This window comes from Rhea pennata, chromosome 14, assembly GCF_028389875.1.
Source record: "Rhea pennata isolate bPtePen1 chromosome 14, bPtePen1.pri, whole genome shotgun sequence".
NCBI classification, from domain to species: domain Eukaryota; kingdom Metazoa; phylum Chordata; class Aves; order Rheiformes; family Rheidae; genus Rhea; species Rhea pennata.
The window spans coordinates 20,526,796-20,542,554 of NC_084676.1; the positions used below are offsets into that span (position 1 = coordinate 20,526,796).

A 15,759-nucleotide genomic window follows, 5' to 3' on the forward strand; every position below is an offset into this window, starting at 1 on the left:
TCTGGTGCAGAGCAGAGGAGCTAACCCTGTTTTACACCCTGTTCCTCCTTGCTTGCATGCCAGGAACAGTATGAGCAGACTGGAATTAGGAGATAAAAGACCATCCTGACATCACTTGCTTAAAAGCAAAATAAAACAAAAACAACAATAATAAAAGCACCACACAACTAGATACCGAGAGATACCATTTTTTATATTCATCTCAGCAAGGAACGCTCTCCGGCAGCATATGCTTGCCACTTCTGCTCGAGACACCACTCAGTTTTGTTTTCCTGAATGCAATAGGTAAAACCAAACACATAAGCAAAAGTGTAAGTAAATGCCACAAGCCTCAATGCTGGTAACTATTTTTTTCCAATTAAGAACTTGGCCTGATGGGAGCTCTAATCTAAATCTTAGATCCCGCCGCAACAGATTTAGCAGCATACAAGCAACATGTGAATATGTTCTTTAAAACCAAGAGCAAAACCCCCAAATGACATTGCTGTTTCTCAGCAAAAACCTGAGTTAAGTGAGGACTCCTGGGTTTATATCCTAAGGGACTAAATAGCACAAGATTGTTCTGTGCCCACAGTGCTTTTTCCCTTTTCTACAGCTCTCCAAAACCTGAGTGACCAAAAAAAAAAAAAAAAGAAAAAAAAAAGAAAGAAAAAAAAGTTGACCTTTTCCAAGGCAAAACAGCTAAGGTGAAAAAAGAAGGGAAAATGGAAGGGTTTTTTGTGTCTTTTTAAATTATTTTTTGCCTAAATAAAAAGGGCTTACGTCTGAGCGATAAGCTTCATCTCAAGGTATCTGGCATGCCAGAACAGTCCCTTCAGCACCTCCATGGTGCCCGCTTCATGGTCTACCAGGTCTCCAGGCACGAGGGACAAGGCACAGCCCCTTGGAAGGCAGCAGTATTTCATGCTCCTCTCTCCTTGAACATTTATTTTTTTTTATTTTTTTTTAACTTTTGCCCCCATACATACTTACGAAATAGTAAGAGGCAACAACACACAACCTCTGCACATGACTTTCTGCCATAGCGCTTCAACTCCCACTACTAAGGCAAATTTTTTGCTTATAAACTTCTCAATCCCGGATGACACCTTGAACTTAAGCAAGGCTAAATTCACCAGGATTCTGCAGAGTGGGTCCACCTGCAGTCAGGCCGCAGTCGTTTACCTTCACCCCAGTATTCATCAGGGGCTCTAGAGTACCAGATATACCTGCAGGCACACTATTTTGCTCCGCAGCAGTACATGCAGACATGGAGTCACAGATCGGTATGCCAGCTACTCTGCAAAACGTAGAACAGACTATCTCCTCAAATTTACAATCAAATCGAAACACAAAGGAAAAAAAACCCAGGGCCAGCGGTGCTGCTGGCAGAGCACAGTCCCCCGACCAGAAGCGTGCGGGGCCTGCCCCTCTGCCCGGGCAGCCTCGCTGCGCGCCGGGCTCCGCACGGCGCCCGGGCGTTCGGCACGGCCGGCGCCAGCGGGGACGGAGCGGGCAGCGCTCTGCAGTCGGCCGGCTCGGCACCTGGCACTGCCGGCACCCGCGTGAGTCACGCAGCGATGACTTCGCCCTCTCGCTTACCAGTCCCCCATCTGCAGAGATACCTGCGGCACGTGTAAGATGCTTCTCTCCCGAATGAAAACGCCTGGAATCGGGCAACTTTGCAGCCCTCATACAAGGGGTTTCATTTGCAGCTCAGCAGAGAAAGGACTGGATGAGACTTGGCTGCTTATTAAATCCAAGTAAAGCAAACTGGTCTCACGTACGAGCCACCTCTGCCAGCACAGGCTTTGCCCTGCCCCGCTGTCAGGTCTCGGCGGCAGGGCAATTCCGGCCACCCACAAAACCACTACCGAAGAGAACGCAGGCGGTCTGCTGCGGCGCCAGCGCACCCACGGCCGGAAGCTCCAGGGAGGCACAAGAAAAACAGGATGCAATTCCGGTGTTGCGGGAGGGGTAACCCCAGAAGCAAGTCGGGCCACCAGGCATCCTCCAGGAGAGGGGCCATCTCCATTGCAGACCCGTGCGTGGTGATGCTGAGAGGGGCCTGCCCCAAGCGCACCACCTCCACGGAGGTGCTCGTAGCTTTATCCTCACCTCAGGAGGAAGCTGAGTCACACAGCAGTTAAGGACTTGCTTAGAGACCTTCCGGCAAACGTCCTCAGAAGAATTCAGCTTTTCTGTCCAAGCAGGCACACTTTAGGGTTTGGCCTGGTTTCTGTACCAACGCAGAAAAAAAAATCTGGCAAGTCTCCTCTGTCAGAAGAGCCTACCCATCTCTGAATGCTCTCGAAACAAATGTCACTTGACATTTGCAATAAAACAGCAGTAAGTAACGACTCAAATTTTCATAGAGAAAAGGTTTATTTTGCCAAGCTTTGCAGTGGAAGGGAAGTAACAGCAACATCATATCTCACATTCACAAAGCACCTTTACGATGCTAGCAACACTCAAAATAGACACTCTCACGCGTTACAGTATAGTTTTTCTTGTGCTCGCAGACTAAGAACAACATCACTGAATGAGCCTCCACTGTGCATCCTGCTAAGCAGAACCTGATAGCATGAAAGAGGTAACAAGAGAAGATTCAGGGCTATTTAGCAACAGTCAGAGGCTACTGAACACAGCAAGCACAACAGATCTCGATGCAGTACCCACAACCTCCCAGGTCCCCTTGGCACTGAAGACGAAAGGGAACCCGTCCAGCTGGCGCCTGACCTACAGACCTTAACACCTTTTACAGCAAAGTTGTCACAGCTAAATGCCACCAAGTCTCCAGCTCGTTTGCAAAGTACAAGCACATATTCAAGCCTCAAGGCTTTCAGTTAATCTTAATCATGTGGTTGAGTGCAGAACAACTGAGATCTGAAATTTTAATAACAAGCAGAGAAAAAAAAAAGAAAACAAAACAAAAGAAAAGATAAGAGAACTTTAGATTTGGGGTTTATGCTGATTTATCACTCGTCTGGTGATGGCGGCCTGCTGCATTTCAGCCTCTCTGCTGCCTTTCAGTCCAGCCCTGCCTGGTGCTATGTGGCTAGTGAACAGTCTGCACCTCAGAGGCGGTGTGAGCAACACGCCTGCACAGAGGGCAACGGCGTTTCCCTCGCTGTGGCAGCCCTAGAGCTGCAGGGCAGTGATGCCTCACACTGCTCTCCACTCCCTGGGCAATGGCATGGCAAAGACCTCTCTGCCCCAGCGAGCGCCTCTTTCCTGACCTACCACTGGAGCGCCGCATCCCTCCGCCAACCCTCCACGTCCAGGACACTGTTTCAGCCAGTCCTCTTCGGCACACACACAACACACTCCCCCCAGTAAAAAAAAAAAAAAAATCTCACGCTGACAAAACAGTTCCCAGCCCCCCTTTAAACCGCTTTGGTAAAAATGCCAAGAATTTTCCCAGAACACTCGGGCCTTTATTCAGCATCTCTCTGGCTTCCAGCTGCAGACCAAGCACGGAGAAACATCACTGAAGAAGCCACATATAGAGCCGCTACCAAGACACGCCAAATAAAAATAAAAGCCACTTAAGATTTCAGAGGCAAGGAGACTCAAAAGCTGAGCTCCTCCCCTTCGTCCCTCCTGTACTGACAGCTAAAGCAATGCCTTGCTTGAAAGCTTTTGGCCTCATTTTTAAAGACATCCATAAACCCCAAGACTAGTGAGGGCACTGGGAAGAGCACGTGCTCACCAGCTCAGCTTCTGTGTTTCACAGCATCTCACATGCCCATGCAGGATGCTCTCAGGGAGAAAGTGCTCTGCCATGCATGTGCAAAACCCAGTGTGCCAAACATGCTCGACTGTCCCCTTGCCGGGGCTCAGTGACTGAGATGCAAGCGAGGAAGCAGAGCTCTGCTAAGAGCAGGACTCTGCAGGTGAACATCCTCACTGCTTCCCTGTACCCAAGCTGCCAAAACACTGTACCAGTTTCTTACGTGCATCTTGTACTGACATCCCAGCCACACGCCAGACACAGAGCAGTCCCAGGAACACTTGTATAGTCCATATATTCCCTTCCTACATCAGGCTGCTCACTTGTAAGGAAACAGCTGAGCTGCAGACACTTGCTCCAGAGTCTCATCAGTCCTTCTTCAAAAAATAAAAAACAAAATCTAAAGAATCAAATGCATTGTCACAATCTTTGAACAGCAGTTTTTGCTCACTTTCAGAGCTAAGCTTCTGAAGGGAGCACAGAGCTGCTTATCTTACATGCATCCAAGATGATACATTTAAAACCTGTGAATGCAACATAAATTTTAGTTTTCTGCAAACAAACTGACTGTTTCTGGCTTAAATTCCTCTCTAAGCTTTTCCACTGAAAGCAAAATTCCATGTGCTTTCTTGTCATAATCTGTTATCTAGCCATTTCCCTATAACATCTGTGAGGTCTAATCGCATTAATTAAGAAAGGATTAAACATGCATTTTGTCCCTATCAAAGAACTGCTGGATAAGAGTTTGCTAAACTCTTTTTGCTAAAGGAGTAAAATAGGATTTGCCAGGCATTACGTATAGCAATCCTGTGCAAAAGTGAATGTTGCCCTTGAGAACGAGGAAAGTTGGTGAAAACAGAGAAAGATATGGAACCAAAAATGAGAGACATTTCCTCCAAAATGACCTTAAAGGATGAGAAAGTTCAGCATTTCGGCAGCCTGAGAATTCCATTCCCCCAAGAGCTATTCAAAACCAAGAAAGCAGAGTCCAAAACACAAACATAGCTCTTCCGTCAGTTTTTTTTTTAAAAAGAACCCAAAATATGGAAGAAAAACCACAACGAATTACCCCAGTTCATTTCTTTTCAAATCTTTTTATTCAGAATACGCTTAGGTTTCTAATTTAATGAAACTTCACAATCCCCTGATGAGACACTGATCTTACCACCTTATGTACTAAGAGACTGTCCCAAGTTCACCCAGGGCAGCAGATGCTTTCCCAGCTTGTGTTCATCAGATCTGACCCGCAGTAACTCCTCCCTTCCCCACCATCCCTCTTTCACCACGAGGCGCACGAAGCAAGGACATGCTTCCTGGATCTTCCTTGGCAAATACATACAGTTGCAGGATAAAGCCAAGAGGGAGGTTTAGTGCCTGCCCCCAAGGAGTGCCAAGGAAAAGGTTTAGGGCAGTTTAAAAGAAATGGTGAAGAGGACAAAAGGTTATGGATCTCCACCACGTTACCCAGTGGCTGAACCACCCATGTTGGATATCAGCCACTAAGATTATTTGTTTTAGTTACCACTTAAATAAACATGGCTAATTCCCACATACATTTCCAGAACTTATTGCCTGATTACAATAAATACTGTTATTCTGTATATGTTTAGTCAAGGGAATAGATATAATATAATGAGAATCCAAGAGTTTTGGTCACCTCTATATAATTTTTTCCAATTTGCTCATACAACCGTATCACAGCATCTCTACAAAGTGCACTTCCAGCCACTGGACAAGCCTCTTTTGGATATTGCCTGGAAGACACTAGGAAGAGAAGCTTTATATACCACAACCACTCAGCTCCACAAGCTAAACCAGAGTCATCAGCTTATTAGCGTGATTACTATATATCCTATTAACCCAGGCCTTCAGAAAGCCTCAAAGTATATTAGCACAAAATACCGTTAATATGAAGACTCAAGGTAACTGCAGAAGAGAAGAAAATCTCAATCTGAAAAACGAATATAGCAGAAGAGGAGTTGAAAGGACTACCGAGTCTCTGTGAAGCTACAGAACAAGTTCACCAGTACAAGCTGAAGACAGCCCGCGTGCCGCAGAAGGCAGGGAAGGGAGCGCTCCTCGGCGGCCAGCTCCGGCAGGCTTTTCCCAGGCAACGCTTGGGCTGCAGCAGAGCTGAAAGACAGGATCAAACTGGATTAGAAGCCAAGGGCCAGAGCAGCCAGCTTTAAGCAGGGACCAGGCAAGAGGCCTCCAGAGGTCCCCTCCGACCAGCACCGCTCGGCGGCCGCAGTGCCGTTCCCGCGCTGGCAGGAGTACCTGCTGCTGAACACGGCTCCATGCCCAACGCAGTTCAAGGCATGCCTGCGCAGCCCTTTGCGGGCGGACAAGAACGCACCCTGCCTGAGCTCCAAGCCAAGCAGAAGCTGAGGGATGTGTCCTGCTTCCCAGTTACAGCAAGGGCCAGGTAAGCTCCTGGAGACACATCCTGCACGTTTCTCTGCCCATGTAATGTAGTGGTGGCAAGAACTTACTACAGCACCTCATACAGAAGCTTGGGAGAAGGTGGGAACAGGCCCAGATACCTTGATGCAAACCCAGCAACAGCTCCCTTGCTCTGGGAGAAACAAGCTGGTTTTGAAGCTGTGCGAGTCGGAGAGGGTAGGAGCTTTCCATTTCTGGCCCGAAGGCAGGGTGCTCCATGGGAACCTCTCTCTAGCTGTCTGACATCTCTGGAATTTCATGTGTGTGGGAGACAGGCGCTTTCTGGCTTCACAAAGGAATCTCGACATCTAAACAAAGTCATGCCTCCAAAACACTGACCCCAGCGGCCGTGGTCCGCCTGCAAGCTGAGGGTGATGACTGGGGATGGATCCGAGAAATGCCCTGGCCCCAGCTCATCAAAACACAAGTACAGGACAGGACACCATAATTTCTAAGGGTTGCAGCTAATCCAAAACAAGCCGGGTAGCTTCCCCCATCCCTGAACAGGCCCAGGTCGCGTTCTGGACAACCAAGATAATCACACAAATATACCCCTGCCTACAGTGGTGGGGTGGAAGCACACCACCAGTGCCCTGTACCTCTCCCTCCATTTCACAGCCTCCCAAATTCCTCTGCTTAATTGCACAACCAGGAAAAGCCAACTCGGTTTCATGCTATTTCATCCCCTCCCAACCTCGGAGCCAAAGGAGCATGAGAAAGAACGACGAGAGGAGCATGCCAGTCACTGCTACAAGCAGCCTCGTCCTGAGAGACACTGAGCGCTCAGTTTGCGTGGAGGCGCCTTTAGACTACTGGAACGGGGACAGCGGGGGCATGTGGCGACGGCCAGCGCCTTTCACTGCAGCTGGCAACGGCACCGGTATTCTCCTACAGAAGATAATATTTGGGGAGCTTTTGGCCTTCCAGTAACGCTGCAGATTCGCTGACAGCTGTCACCGCAGCACTGACGAATTCTGACACCGTGCCGGCCTCCGGAAAAAGAGTCATTCTTCAGGCTTTCATTTGTTTTGCCGATTTAGAGGGCACACAGGGCCTCAGTATTTGCCAGCTCATGTCCTTCCATCCACTGCCTCTGCGCTCGCTGTGATTATGAGCAGTTAAGAGGAGCTCTGAAGCTCCCACGCAGAACAACATGTTGCATTTCTGTTGCAAGAGGAAGAGACGTTCTGGATTCACCGACAGCAACTGCATCACAGCAGGGAAGGAAAAATACAAAACCTTTTTCAGGGTAACATTTGTTCCCAGCACATACATTCAAAAATGTGTGTTTAACTGCAATGGGCTGTGGTTTAGCTAATTGGTCCTGCGGTTGAAAGAGTCAGAGCTGGCTTCCTGTATGAGCCCGGGCGAGCCTCCTAGGGAGGACAGCAGGGCTAGGAGAGGCAACCACCAATTTGTCTGCTCCAATGGAAGACCATTTCTCCATCCTTCCTTCCCCAAAAAGCGTATGCTACAGGCAGAAGAGCTGGCCAGGGCACCAATGGAAATAGCTGCTCCCGCTGTGCCTGCTTCCCAGTGCATATTACCAGCTTACAGAAAAATCTGTCACTTCTGCTTTACACTACATGGGAGATGACTGATTTCCATTTGGAAAAATCCAAGTGATGAAGTCCAAGGTAAAATAATTGCATTGAGAGAAAAAAAAAAAAAAAAAAAAAAAAAAAAAAAAGACAGACATGGAAATTTCACCCTGGAACTTTTAAACAGCATAATCAGCTGGGCACAAAACAGGGCAATAAGTATGTCTGAATCTAAATGAAACCCAATTTCTACCAGATTTGAGCCACAGAAACACTTTTCTTGAAAGTCTGATCAAAAGAAAACATAAGCCTAGGTTTGGGATCTGCAGTCAACAGATTTTTGGCAACCACTCAGTCACTGCACAGAGCCCCAGTGCACAGAGCCATTCTCAGACTGCTCCTCCTTGTCCACCTTTCAGTGGACTAAGGTGCAACACCAACCCCTCTGCAAGGCGGGGGGAGTCCAGGCCCAGTAGTCAGTGAAAGAGAACACAAACATACAGAAAACAGCAGCAACACGTGAAGTTCTGCAAGACTCGGGCAGACGTGGTGAGAGCACAGACATGGTCCGAAGGTCGCTCTTCTCCCCCAAAGCCGAGAGCAGCTCATGGCGAGGCAGTCGTGTGCAGACAGGCTTCCCCGACAGGGAACGCTTGCACGGCGCTGCTGGAACCAGTCGGACCCCCACGCTCGGCTCTGCAGCCTGCTGTGGAAAACAGCTCCTTCTCTTCCCAGGGAAGAAGCCATTACTCAATTTTCCTCTGCGCAAAGTGTTGTTTTTTCTGGCAAGATCTTCTAAGATGCATAAGATTATAGTAAAGCTACCAGCAAAAGCCTAGCTATTGGTCATTAACATGAAGAGACATCTCTTCTGGACTGCATGAAAACAGCCACTCTGAAACCACGGCTCCCACTCAGCTGCGCGCAGGGACCCAGTCCTCTCTTTGCTGATCTTCATGAACCCCTTGACAGCGCACAATCACAGAGCTCGCAGAAACCCACCAGCCATGACATCTTCAAACTTACGGCATAAGGTTGGTTCGAGGTACGAATTTACCATTAAAGCTGAGGACATCAGATCCTCCTCACATCCATGTGTCTGGAAGCATGCAGCAAAATAAGCCTTTGGACCTCTAGAATCAGAGGGTGGGTTAACATAGATCTTTAAGAGCTTTAGGAGGCCACTGCCTTTCTTTTTTTTTTTTTTTTTTAAGGCAAGAGAATGAGGTTTGAAAGAGCTAACAAAAGCAAAACCATCTTATAGCCTGTGCCTCAGCTCTCATTCCCATTCATTCCCCTTTACTTCTTCAGTTGCTTCTCCCCCACTTCTTTCCCCTTCCAGCTGTCCTAGCTTCCTTCAGAGCTTCTGCATTTCCCTGCTGCATTTCATGCATTTTCTATTTCTGCCTGTACACGGTGGTTATGCTGTTACCCACTCAACATACCAACATGCTTGCTAATATCGCCAGTGCCTGCTCGAGCACAGTCACATGTGCTAGCTCAGGAGTGTCTGGAACAGGCAATGGAGCAGCTCTTGGCTTTGATGATTAAGTATTTCATAATCAAACCAGGCTCCCATATACATATGCCAGATTAACAGAAAGTAATAACTTCATACAAGGTTAGTTGTTAGTGAACCAGAGGGAGACAGAGGAGAGATACCCACAGCACAAGCCAACTGCTCCGTCAGCTTTATTTCCACTCTGGTGGTAACTAATGAAGAGAACTTGCCTCATGTACCTAGAATTGATGCCTGCAGGCCAGGTCCTAAATGCAGCAATGGTGAGCACCATTCTCAGGGCAGACTAGCAGAAAACTTCAGTCTCCAGGGGTTGAAGCCAATCTCTCTCACAAGCACTGCATTCACAAACACAAAGCCACTCTTGAGCACCACTGGTGCAATTCTGCTGCCTTAAAGGCAGCTTTCTACGGGCGAGCTTCCTCTCATTTGCTTTTGTTGGTCACTTCCAACAGTAGCACTTCAAGGGGACTTTATTGTGCTGGAGATGGAGGCATTCTGGAGTACTGTACAAGGGAAGTTTGCATCTGGGAAGGTTTGAACACACACTACCAAACCCAAGGGTTGCCACGGTCCAGGATGTCAGCATCAGCTGGACATGTATAAATAGCTTAACCAATATGAAGAGCATGAGCTATTGTCTATCAAAACCTCCTTCAGCATAACTTCCCACTGCAGACACAAACAGCAGGTAAAAGAAGGAAAAAAGAGAAAAAAAGAAAACAAAAGAAATGAATGAGTTTTTCTTCACTTCTTCCTGGCAGTAGCAAGCTATTCTCACCCAGACTTTACGTTCTGGGAGCAGAGGCACAGAGTGACATAAAGCGATGCCGAGAAAGCTATAAACCCTGCAGAAAAAATAATGTGGAACGCTTTAATGGTGAGATTTCCGTCAGACTGCTGGAGGAAGAGCGCCAGAGCCGAGACACGCACCGAGGACGAAGGAAAGGGAGCTCCGGGGGTAGCGCTCTGCCCTACGTCCACTGCAACCACGGCTCCCGCTCTCCTGCCCGCGTCCGCCACGCGCACCGACCCCAGCAGCAAGAGAAATCATTGCAAAGGCAAAAAAAATCAACAGAGAAATAGCCTGGGCCTCCAAGTCTCTAAGAATCCACCCTCGCTACAGAAAAACTAAAGTCTCATGGATCTCTGGCTGTTTCCCTTTGGTGCCCAAAGGGAAGCCAAGCATCTTTGGGTTTTTTGATTTTTTTTTTTTTTTTTTTTTTTTTGGTTTAAATAAAAGCAACAGCGTATGGAAGTAAACGCACCGAGCACCCCCGGTTCGGCTCCGCTGCCGCCCGCCGCACCTGCTCCGCCCGCGGCGGCCCCGGCGCTCAGCCGGCCTCGGCCGCGAGCTCTGAGCGACTTAGTTCTGCAAATTCATGCCCGAGCTGGCGACTTTTGGACGAAGCGGAGTTTCTTGGCAAAAAAAAAAAAAAAAAAAAAAAAAAGGAGTGTATCGGGAAAACGGCAGCAGGGACCGGCCCGCGCGGAGGCGGCGCGCCTACAGCGCCGGCCACCCCACTGCCGCTCCCGTTTATTTAGCTGAAAATGGGTGAATTTGGTAAAGGCTGGTATTTAGCTAACGCCACGGCGGCCGAGCGCCGAGCACCCCCCGCCGCCGCGGCCTCCCCGCGCCGCGCGACCCGCCGCGGCCCTTCGCTCCCCCCAGGCGCGGCCCGGGGCCGGCGGCGCCCGCCCGGTGCTCACGGAGAAGCGCTCCAGGTCGGTGGCGGCCATGGCGCGGCCGCGGCGCTCGCTCGCTCGCTCGCAACCCCGCTCGGCTCCGCCGCCGCCGCTCCCGGCGCTGAATGGATCCAATATGGCCGCTTCCGGGAGGGCCCCGCCGCGGAGCCGCCGCCCCCGCCCGGCCCACGGCCCGGCCCGGCCCGGCCCACGGCCCCGCGCGGAGCCGCCCTGGGTCCCCCCGCAGCCTCCCCCCGGGGTCCTCCCTACACGGAGCCTCCCCTCAGGGGCGTCTCGTGGGGTCCCCTCCCCTCACAGCCTCCTCAAAGCCTCACGCCCTCCCCTCAGCCTCCCCTCGGGGCCCCCCCACAGCAGGTCTCCCCCTCGGGGTCCCTCCCCTCACAGCCTCCCTTCAAGATCTGACCCCCCTCCCCGCCTCCCCTCGGAGCCGCCTCCCCCCGGGGTCCCCCCGCAGCCTCCTTGGGGTCCCCCCCACAGCAGGCCTCCCCCGGGGTCTCCCCCCGGGGTCCCCCCCGCAGCCTCCTTGGGGTCCCCCCCACAGCAGGCCTCCCCCGGGGCCTCCCCCCGGGGTCCCCCCGCAGCCTCCTTGGGGTCCCCCCCACAGCAGGCCTCCCCCGGGGTCCCCCCCACAGCCTCCTTGGGGCCTCCCCCAGGGTCTCCCCCCGGGGTCCCCTCGCAGCCTCCTTGGGGTCCCCCCCACAGCAGGCCTCCCCCGGGGTCTCCCCCCGGGGTCCCCCCCGCAGCCTCCTTGGGGTCCCCCTCACAGCAGGCCTCCCCCGGGGCCTCCCCCCGGGGTCCCCCCCGCAGCCTCCCCCGGGGTCCCCCCCCCCCGGGGTCCCCCCGCAGCCTCCTTGGGGTCCCCCCCACAGCAGGCCTCCCCCGGGGCCTCCCCCCGGGGTCCCCTCGCAGCCTCCTTGGGGTCCCCCCCACAGCAGGCCTCCCCCGGGGTCTCCCCCCGGGGTCCCCCCCGCAGCCTCCTTGGGGTCCCCCCCACAGCAGGCCTCCCCCGGGGCCTCCCCCCGGGGTCCCCCCGCAGCCTCCTTGGGGTCCCCCCCACAGCAGGCCTCCCCCGGGGTCCCCCCCCCCGGGGTCCCCCCGCAGCCTCCTTGGGGTCCCCCCCACAGCAGGCCTCCCCCGGGGCCTCCCCCCGGGGTCCCCCCGCAGCCTCCTGGGGTCCCCCCCACAGCAGGCCTCCCCCGGGGCCTCCCCCCAGGGTCCCCCCGCAGCCTCCTTGGGGTCCCCCCCACAGCAGGCCTCCCCCGGGGTCCCCCCCCAGGGTCCCCCCGCAGCCTCCTTGGGGTCCCCCCCACAGCAGGCCTCCCCCGGGGTCTCCCCCCAGGGTCCCCCCGCAGCCTCCTTGGGGTCCCCCCCACAGCAGGCCTCCCCCGGGGTCTCCCCCCGGGGTCCCCCCGCAGCCTCCTTGGGGTCCCCCCCACAGCAGGCCTCCCCCGGGGTCCCCCCCACAGCCTCCTTGGGGCCTCCCCCAGGGTCTCCCCCCGGGGTCCCCTCGCAGCCTCCTTGGGGTCCCCCCCACAGCAGGCCTCCCCCAGGGTCTCCCCCCGGGGTCCCCCCGCAGCCTCCTTGGGGTCCCCCCCCACAGCAGGCCTCCCCCAGGGCCTCCCCCCAGGGTCCCCCCGCAGCCTCCTTGGGGTCCCCCCCACAGCAGGCCTCCCCCGGGGCCTCCCCCCGGGGCCCCCCGCAGCCTCCTTGGGGTCCCCCCCACAGCAGGCCTCCCCCGGGGTCCCCTCCACAGCCTCCTTGGGGCCTCCCCCAGGGTCTCCCCCCGGGGTCCCCTCGCAGCCTCCTTGGGGTCCCCCCCACAGCAGGCCTCCCCCGGGGTCTCCCCCCGGGGTCCCCCCGCAGCCTCCTTGGGGTCCCCCCCACAGCAGGCCTCCCCCGGGGTCTCCCCCCCGGGGTCCCCCCGCAGCCTCCTTGGGGTCCCCCTCACAGCAGGCCTCCCCCGGGGCCTCCCCCCGGGGTCCCCCCGCAGCCTCCCCCGGGGTCCCCCCCCCCCCGGGGTCCCCTCGCAGCCTCCTTGGGGTCCCCCCCACAGCAGGCCTCCCCCGGGGTCTCCCCCCGGGGTCCCCCCCGCAGCCTCCTTGGGGTCCCCCCCACAGCAGGCCTCCCCCGGGGCCTCCCCCCGGGGTCCCCCCGCAGCCTCCTTGGGGTCCCCCCCACAGCAGGCCTCCCCCGGGGCCTCCCCCCGGGGTCCCCTCGCAGCCTCCTTGGGGTCCCCCCCACAGCAGGCCTCCCCCGGGGTCCCCCCCCAGGGTCCCCCCGCAGCCTCCTTGGGGTCCCCCCCACAGCAGGCCTCCCCCGGGGTCTCCCCCCGGGGTCCCCCCGCAGCCTCCCCTCGCTGGACCCTCGGGCCCTTCCCAAGGTCCTGTCCCCCCCCGGCCTCCCCTGTGGCCGAGACCCCCAGCGCCCGCGCGGGGCCGAGCGCCGGCAGCTCCCGGAGCCGCGCGGGTTGCGGAGAGCTTGGCGGCTGAGCGCGAGCAGGGCGAGCGCCGGCCCCGGCCCCGCGGGCACCGCTGTGCTCCGCAGGAGCGCGGGCGCTGCTCGGGGGAGCGGGCCAGGCGCTGTGCACAGCTGTGTAGATACCAGCTTCCCCATCTCAAGAAACGTTCAGGAGCTCAGTGCTCTGGAAGGGCACGAGACACTGCAGGACAGCAGTGCCTCTGCGCTAAAGGGAAGCGTCGTCGCTCGTAGGAGCTACGAGAAAGTCGCGGTCACGGCCGAGCCTGAGCCAGGGTGCTGCGCGAGCAACTAGCCGTTACGTTGTGTGGTATCTGCAGCAAGTTAAAGCACACAACAGAGGACCGTCAGGTCGTTCTTCATCATTCCTTCCCACCCCAAGCCCAGAGCCGACCCCGCCACGAACAGACTCTGCTTTCTATCCCATGAAGCCGTTAGTATTTTACAAGCTATTAGTGCAGAGCAAAGTTTTTTCTTGCTTTCTGGTGCCCTCTGCTGCAGTGTGCCTATCAAGGAACAGCTCAGCAGAGCCACACTTTACTTTGTCGTGCAGCCCGCTCACTACACCAGTCCTATACCCCCAATAACGTGCCTGCTGTCCTGATTTCTGCCTCCCCTGTCCTTCTGCTAGCTTCTCCGCTCTCCCCATCCTCTCTCTGGGAGCGATGCACACTTCAGATTGGAAAGTCTGGGCTAGGAGCAGACACTCCTTCCCCCAAACAGTGACACCATGTGGAGAAAGGACTGCAGAGAATCACTTTTAGCCCCCTAAGAAGTGCAGGCCTTCTTACAGCTGATTACACGGGGGTCAGAGTAAAGCTCCTGCCTGAACAAAAGGGCAGTGGTTACCCTAATTCCTAAAGCCCTCGAGGTCTCACAAATATCTGCCATCTAGAAAACTCCTCAGCAGCTTTGTACACACAAATCTTTCTGTCTTTGCTTTGGGACAGACATCTACTCAGCTGAACTGTTTCTCAAATACCATTTTCAGTGCTGCTTCTGTAGTCAGAGCATGAACCAGCTGTAGGGAGTATTGAAGAATCAAGATAATTTGAGCAGGGTCATAGGCTTGATGCTCTGCTCCCCTCCTTGCTTGCAGACATAAACTGCTGTCCCCCCTTTTGTCCCCCCCTTTGTTGCCGGTGAGGATTATCCATCAAAAATTGGTTCCTAACCTCAATTTATCCAGGCTGTGCTAGATATGGGCTGCTAATCTCACTGCACAATGTGCAAGACACATGCTGGATTTCACCCACTCCAGAGGAGCATGTGGAATTTGATCCTGTTGGAGTCCAACCGACCTCCTTCCAGAAATGGTCATTAAGAGAGGCAGTTTCCCTGATGTGGTTTCACAGCAGTCCTAGGAAAACCTACAGGCCTTTTGTATACATCTTGGAGGAGATCCACAATCCCCTCCATGGTTAAACACACAGACGATGAAGGTTACCCATCAAATCCATGAAAAATCCAAGGAGAGATACCCAATATCCCGGTTTCTATGTATTCTTCATCAACAGAAAGCACAATCCCTAAATGAGGACTGAAGTATTTAAAGACATTCATTCAGCCACAAAATTTAAACAAAATTCATTTAAAAACTCTATGAGATGCACTCATATTACCTTTTATCTTCTCACTTACCTGCTATTTGTGATCTTATCAAAGGTCTCTAGCTGCCACCGCAGTATAAGTTTAAATGTTTAAACATATGCTTAAATATCATTATGCTACGTACTTTAGGGAGATGATTTACTTTAATTGAGAGCTTTTTTCCTTGGCAGTAAGGAGCAGAATACAACATAAGGCTCAGAGAAGATGATTCTCAGGCTGCTATTGGTTTCTCTGAGCCTCAGGTCAGATGGAAAGATTCAAGGCATTAAAGAAATCCTGAGACATTACAACAGATCAAGAGACACCGTTGCTGTCTCTTGGCTCTGTGATTTAGCTGCGCTGCTGAGACCTTGCACAGCTGGAGTCTTCTCTCTCTCGTTGTCCATTAACACTGCCACCTGTGTGCGGCAGGTCTCTGGGACAAGGGAGCACTGTGTAAAGGCTCAGAGTTATTTTTAAATATCTTGTTATTCCAAAGAGCACACTATTTCTAATACCAATTCAAGAGCAAACCTGCGGATTTCAAAAGCTTCAGATCCATAAAAAACAGTTTAAGAGAAAAGAATTGGATCAGGTGACTCCTTCAGCTGCTAAGACAGCTGTTGTTATGGAAATTGTTCCTAAAGGGTCGGGAATTAAATGTGTGTTACAGTGAAGTCAGCTGGATGCTCCTGCAAAAAAATTTAAATGCCTGTGGAATATTTGTACCTGCTACATCCACAGTATATTTAGAGATGGACTGTAAATTTTTT

At 53.5% G+C, this 15,759-nt stretch overlaps 1 protein-coding gene across 2 annotated transcripts in view; it reads right to left on the reverse strand.

Annotated features, from left to right (window-relative positions):
- The window catches only part of SEPTIN8 (septin 8), a 38,482-nt gene extending 27,464 nt beyond the window's left edge, over window positions 1-11,018 (reverse strand). For both annotated transcript variants that reach the window (XM_062587350.1, XM_062587351.1), the window contains exon 1: window positions 10,925-11,018. In XM_062587350.1, coding sequence (XP_062443334.1) covers window positions 10,925-10,954 — 30 coding nt within the window. In that variant the 5' untranslated portion in view covers window positions 10,955-11,018. The remainder of the gene's footprint in view (window positions 1-10,924) is intronic.
- Window positions 11,019-15,759: the final 4,741 nt, after the last annotated feature.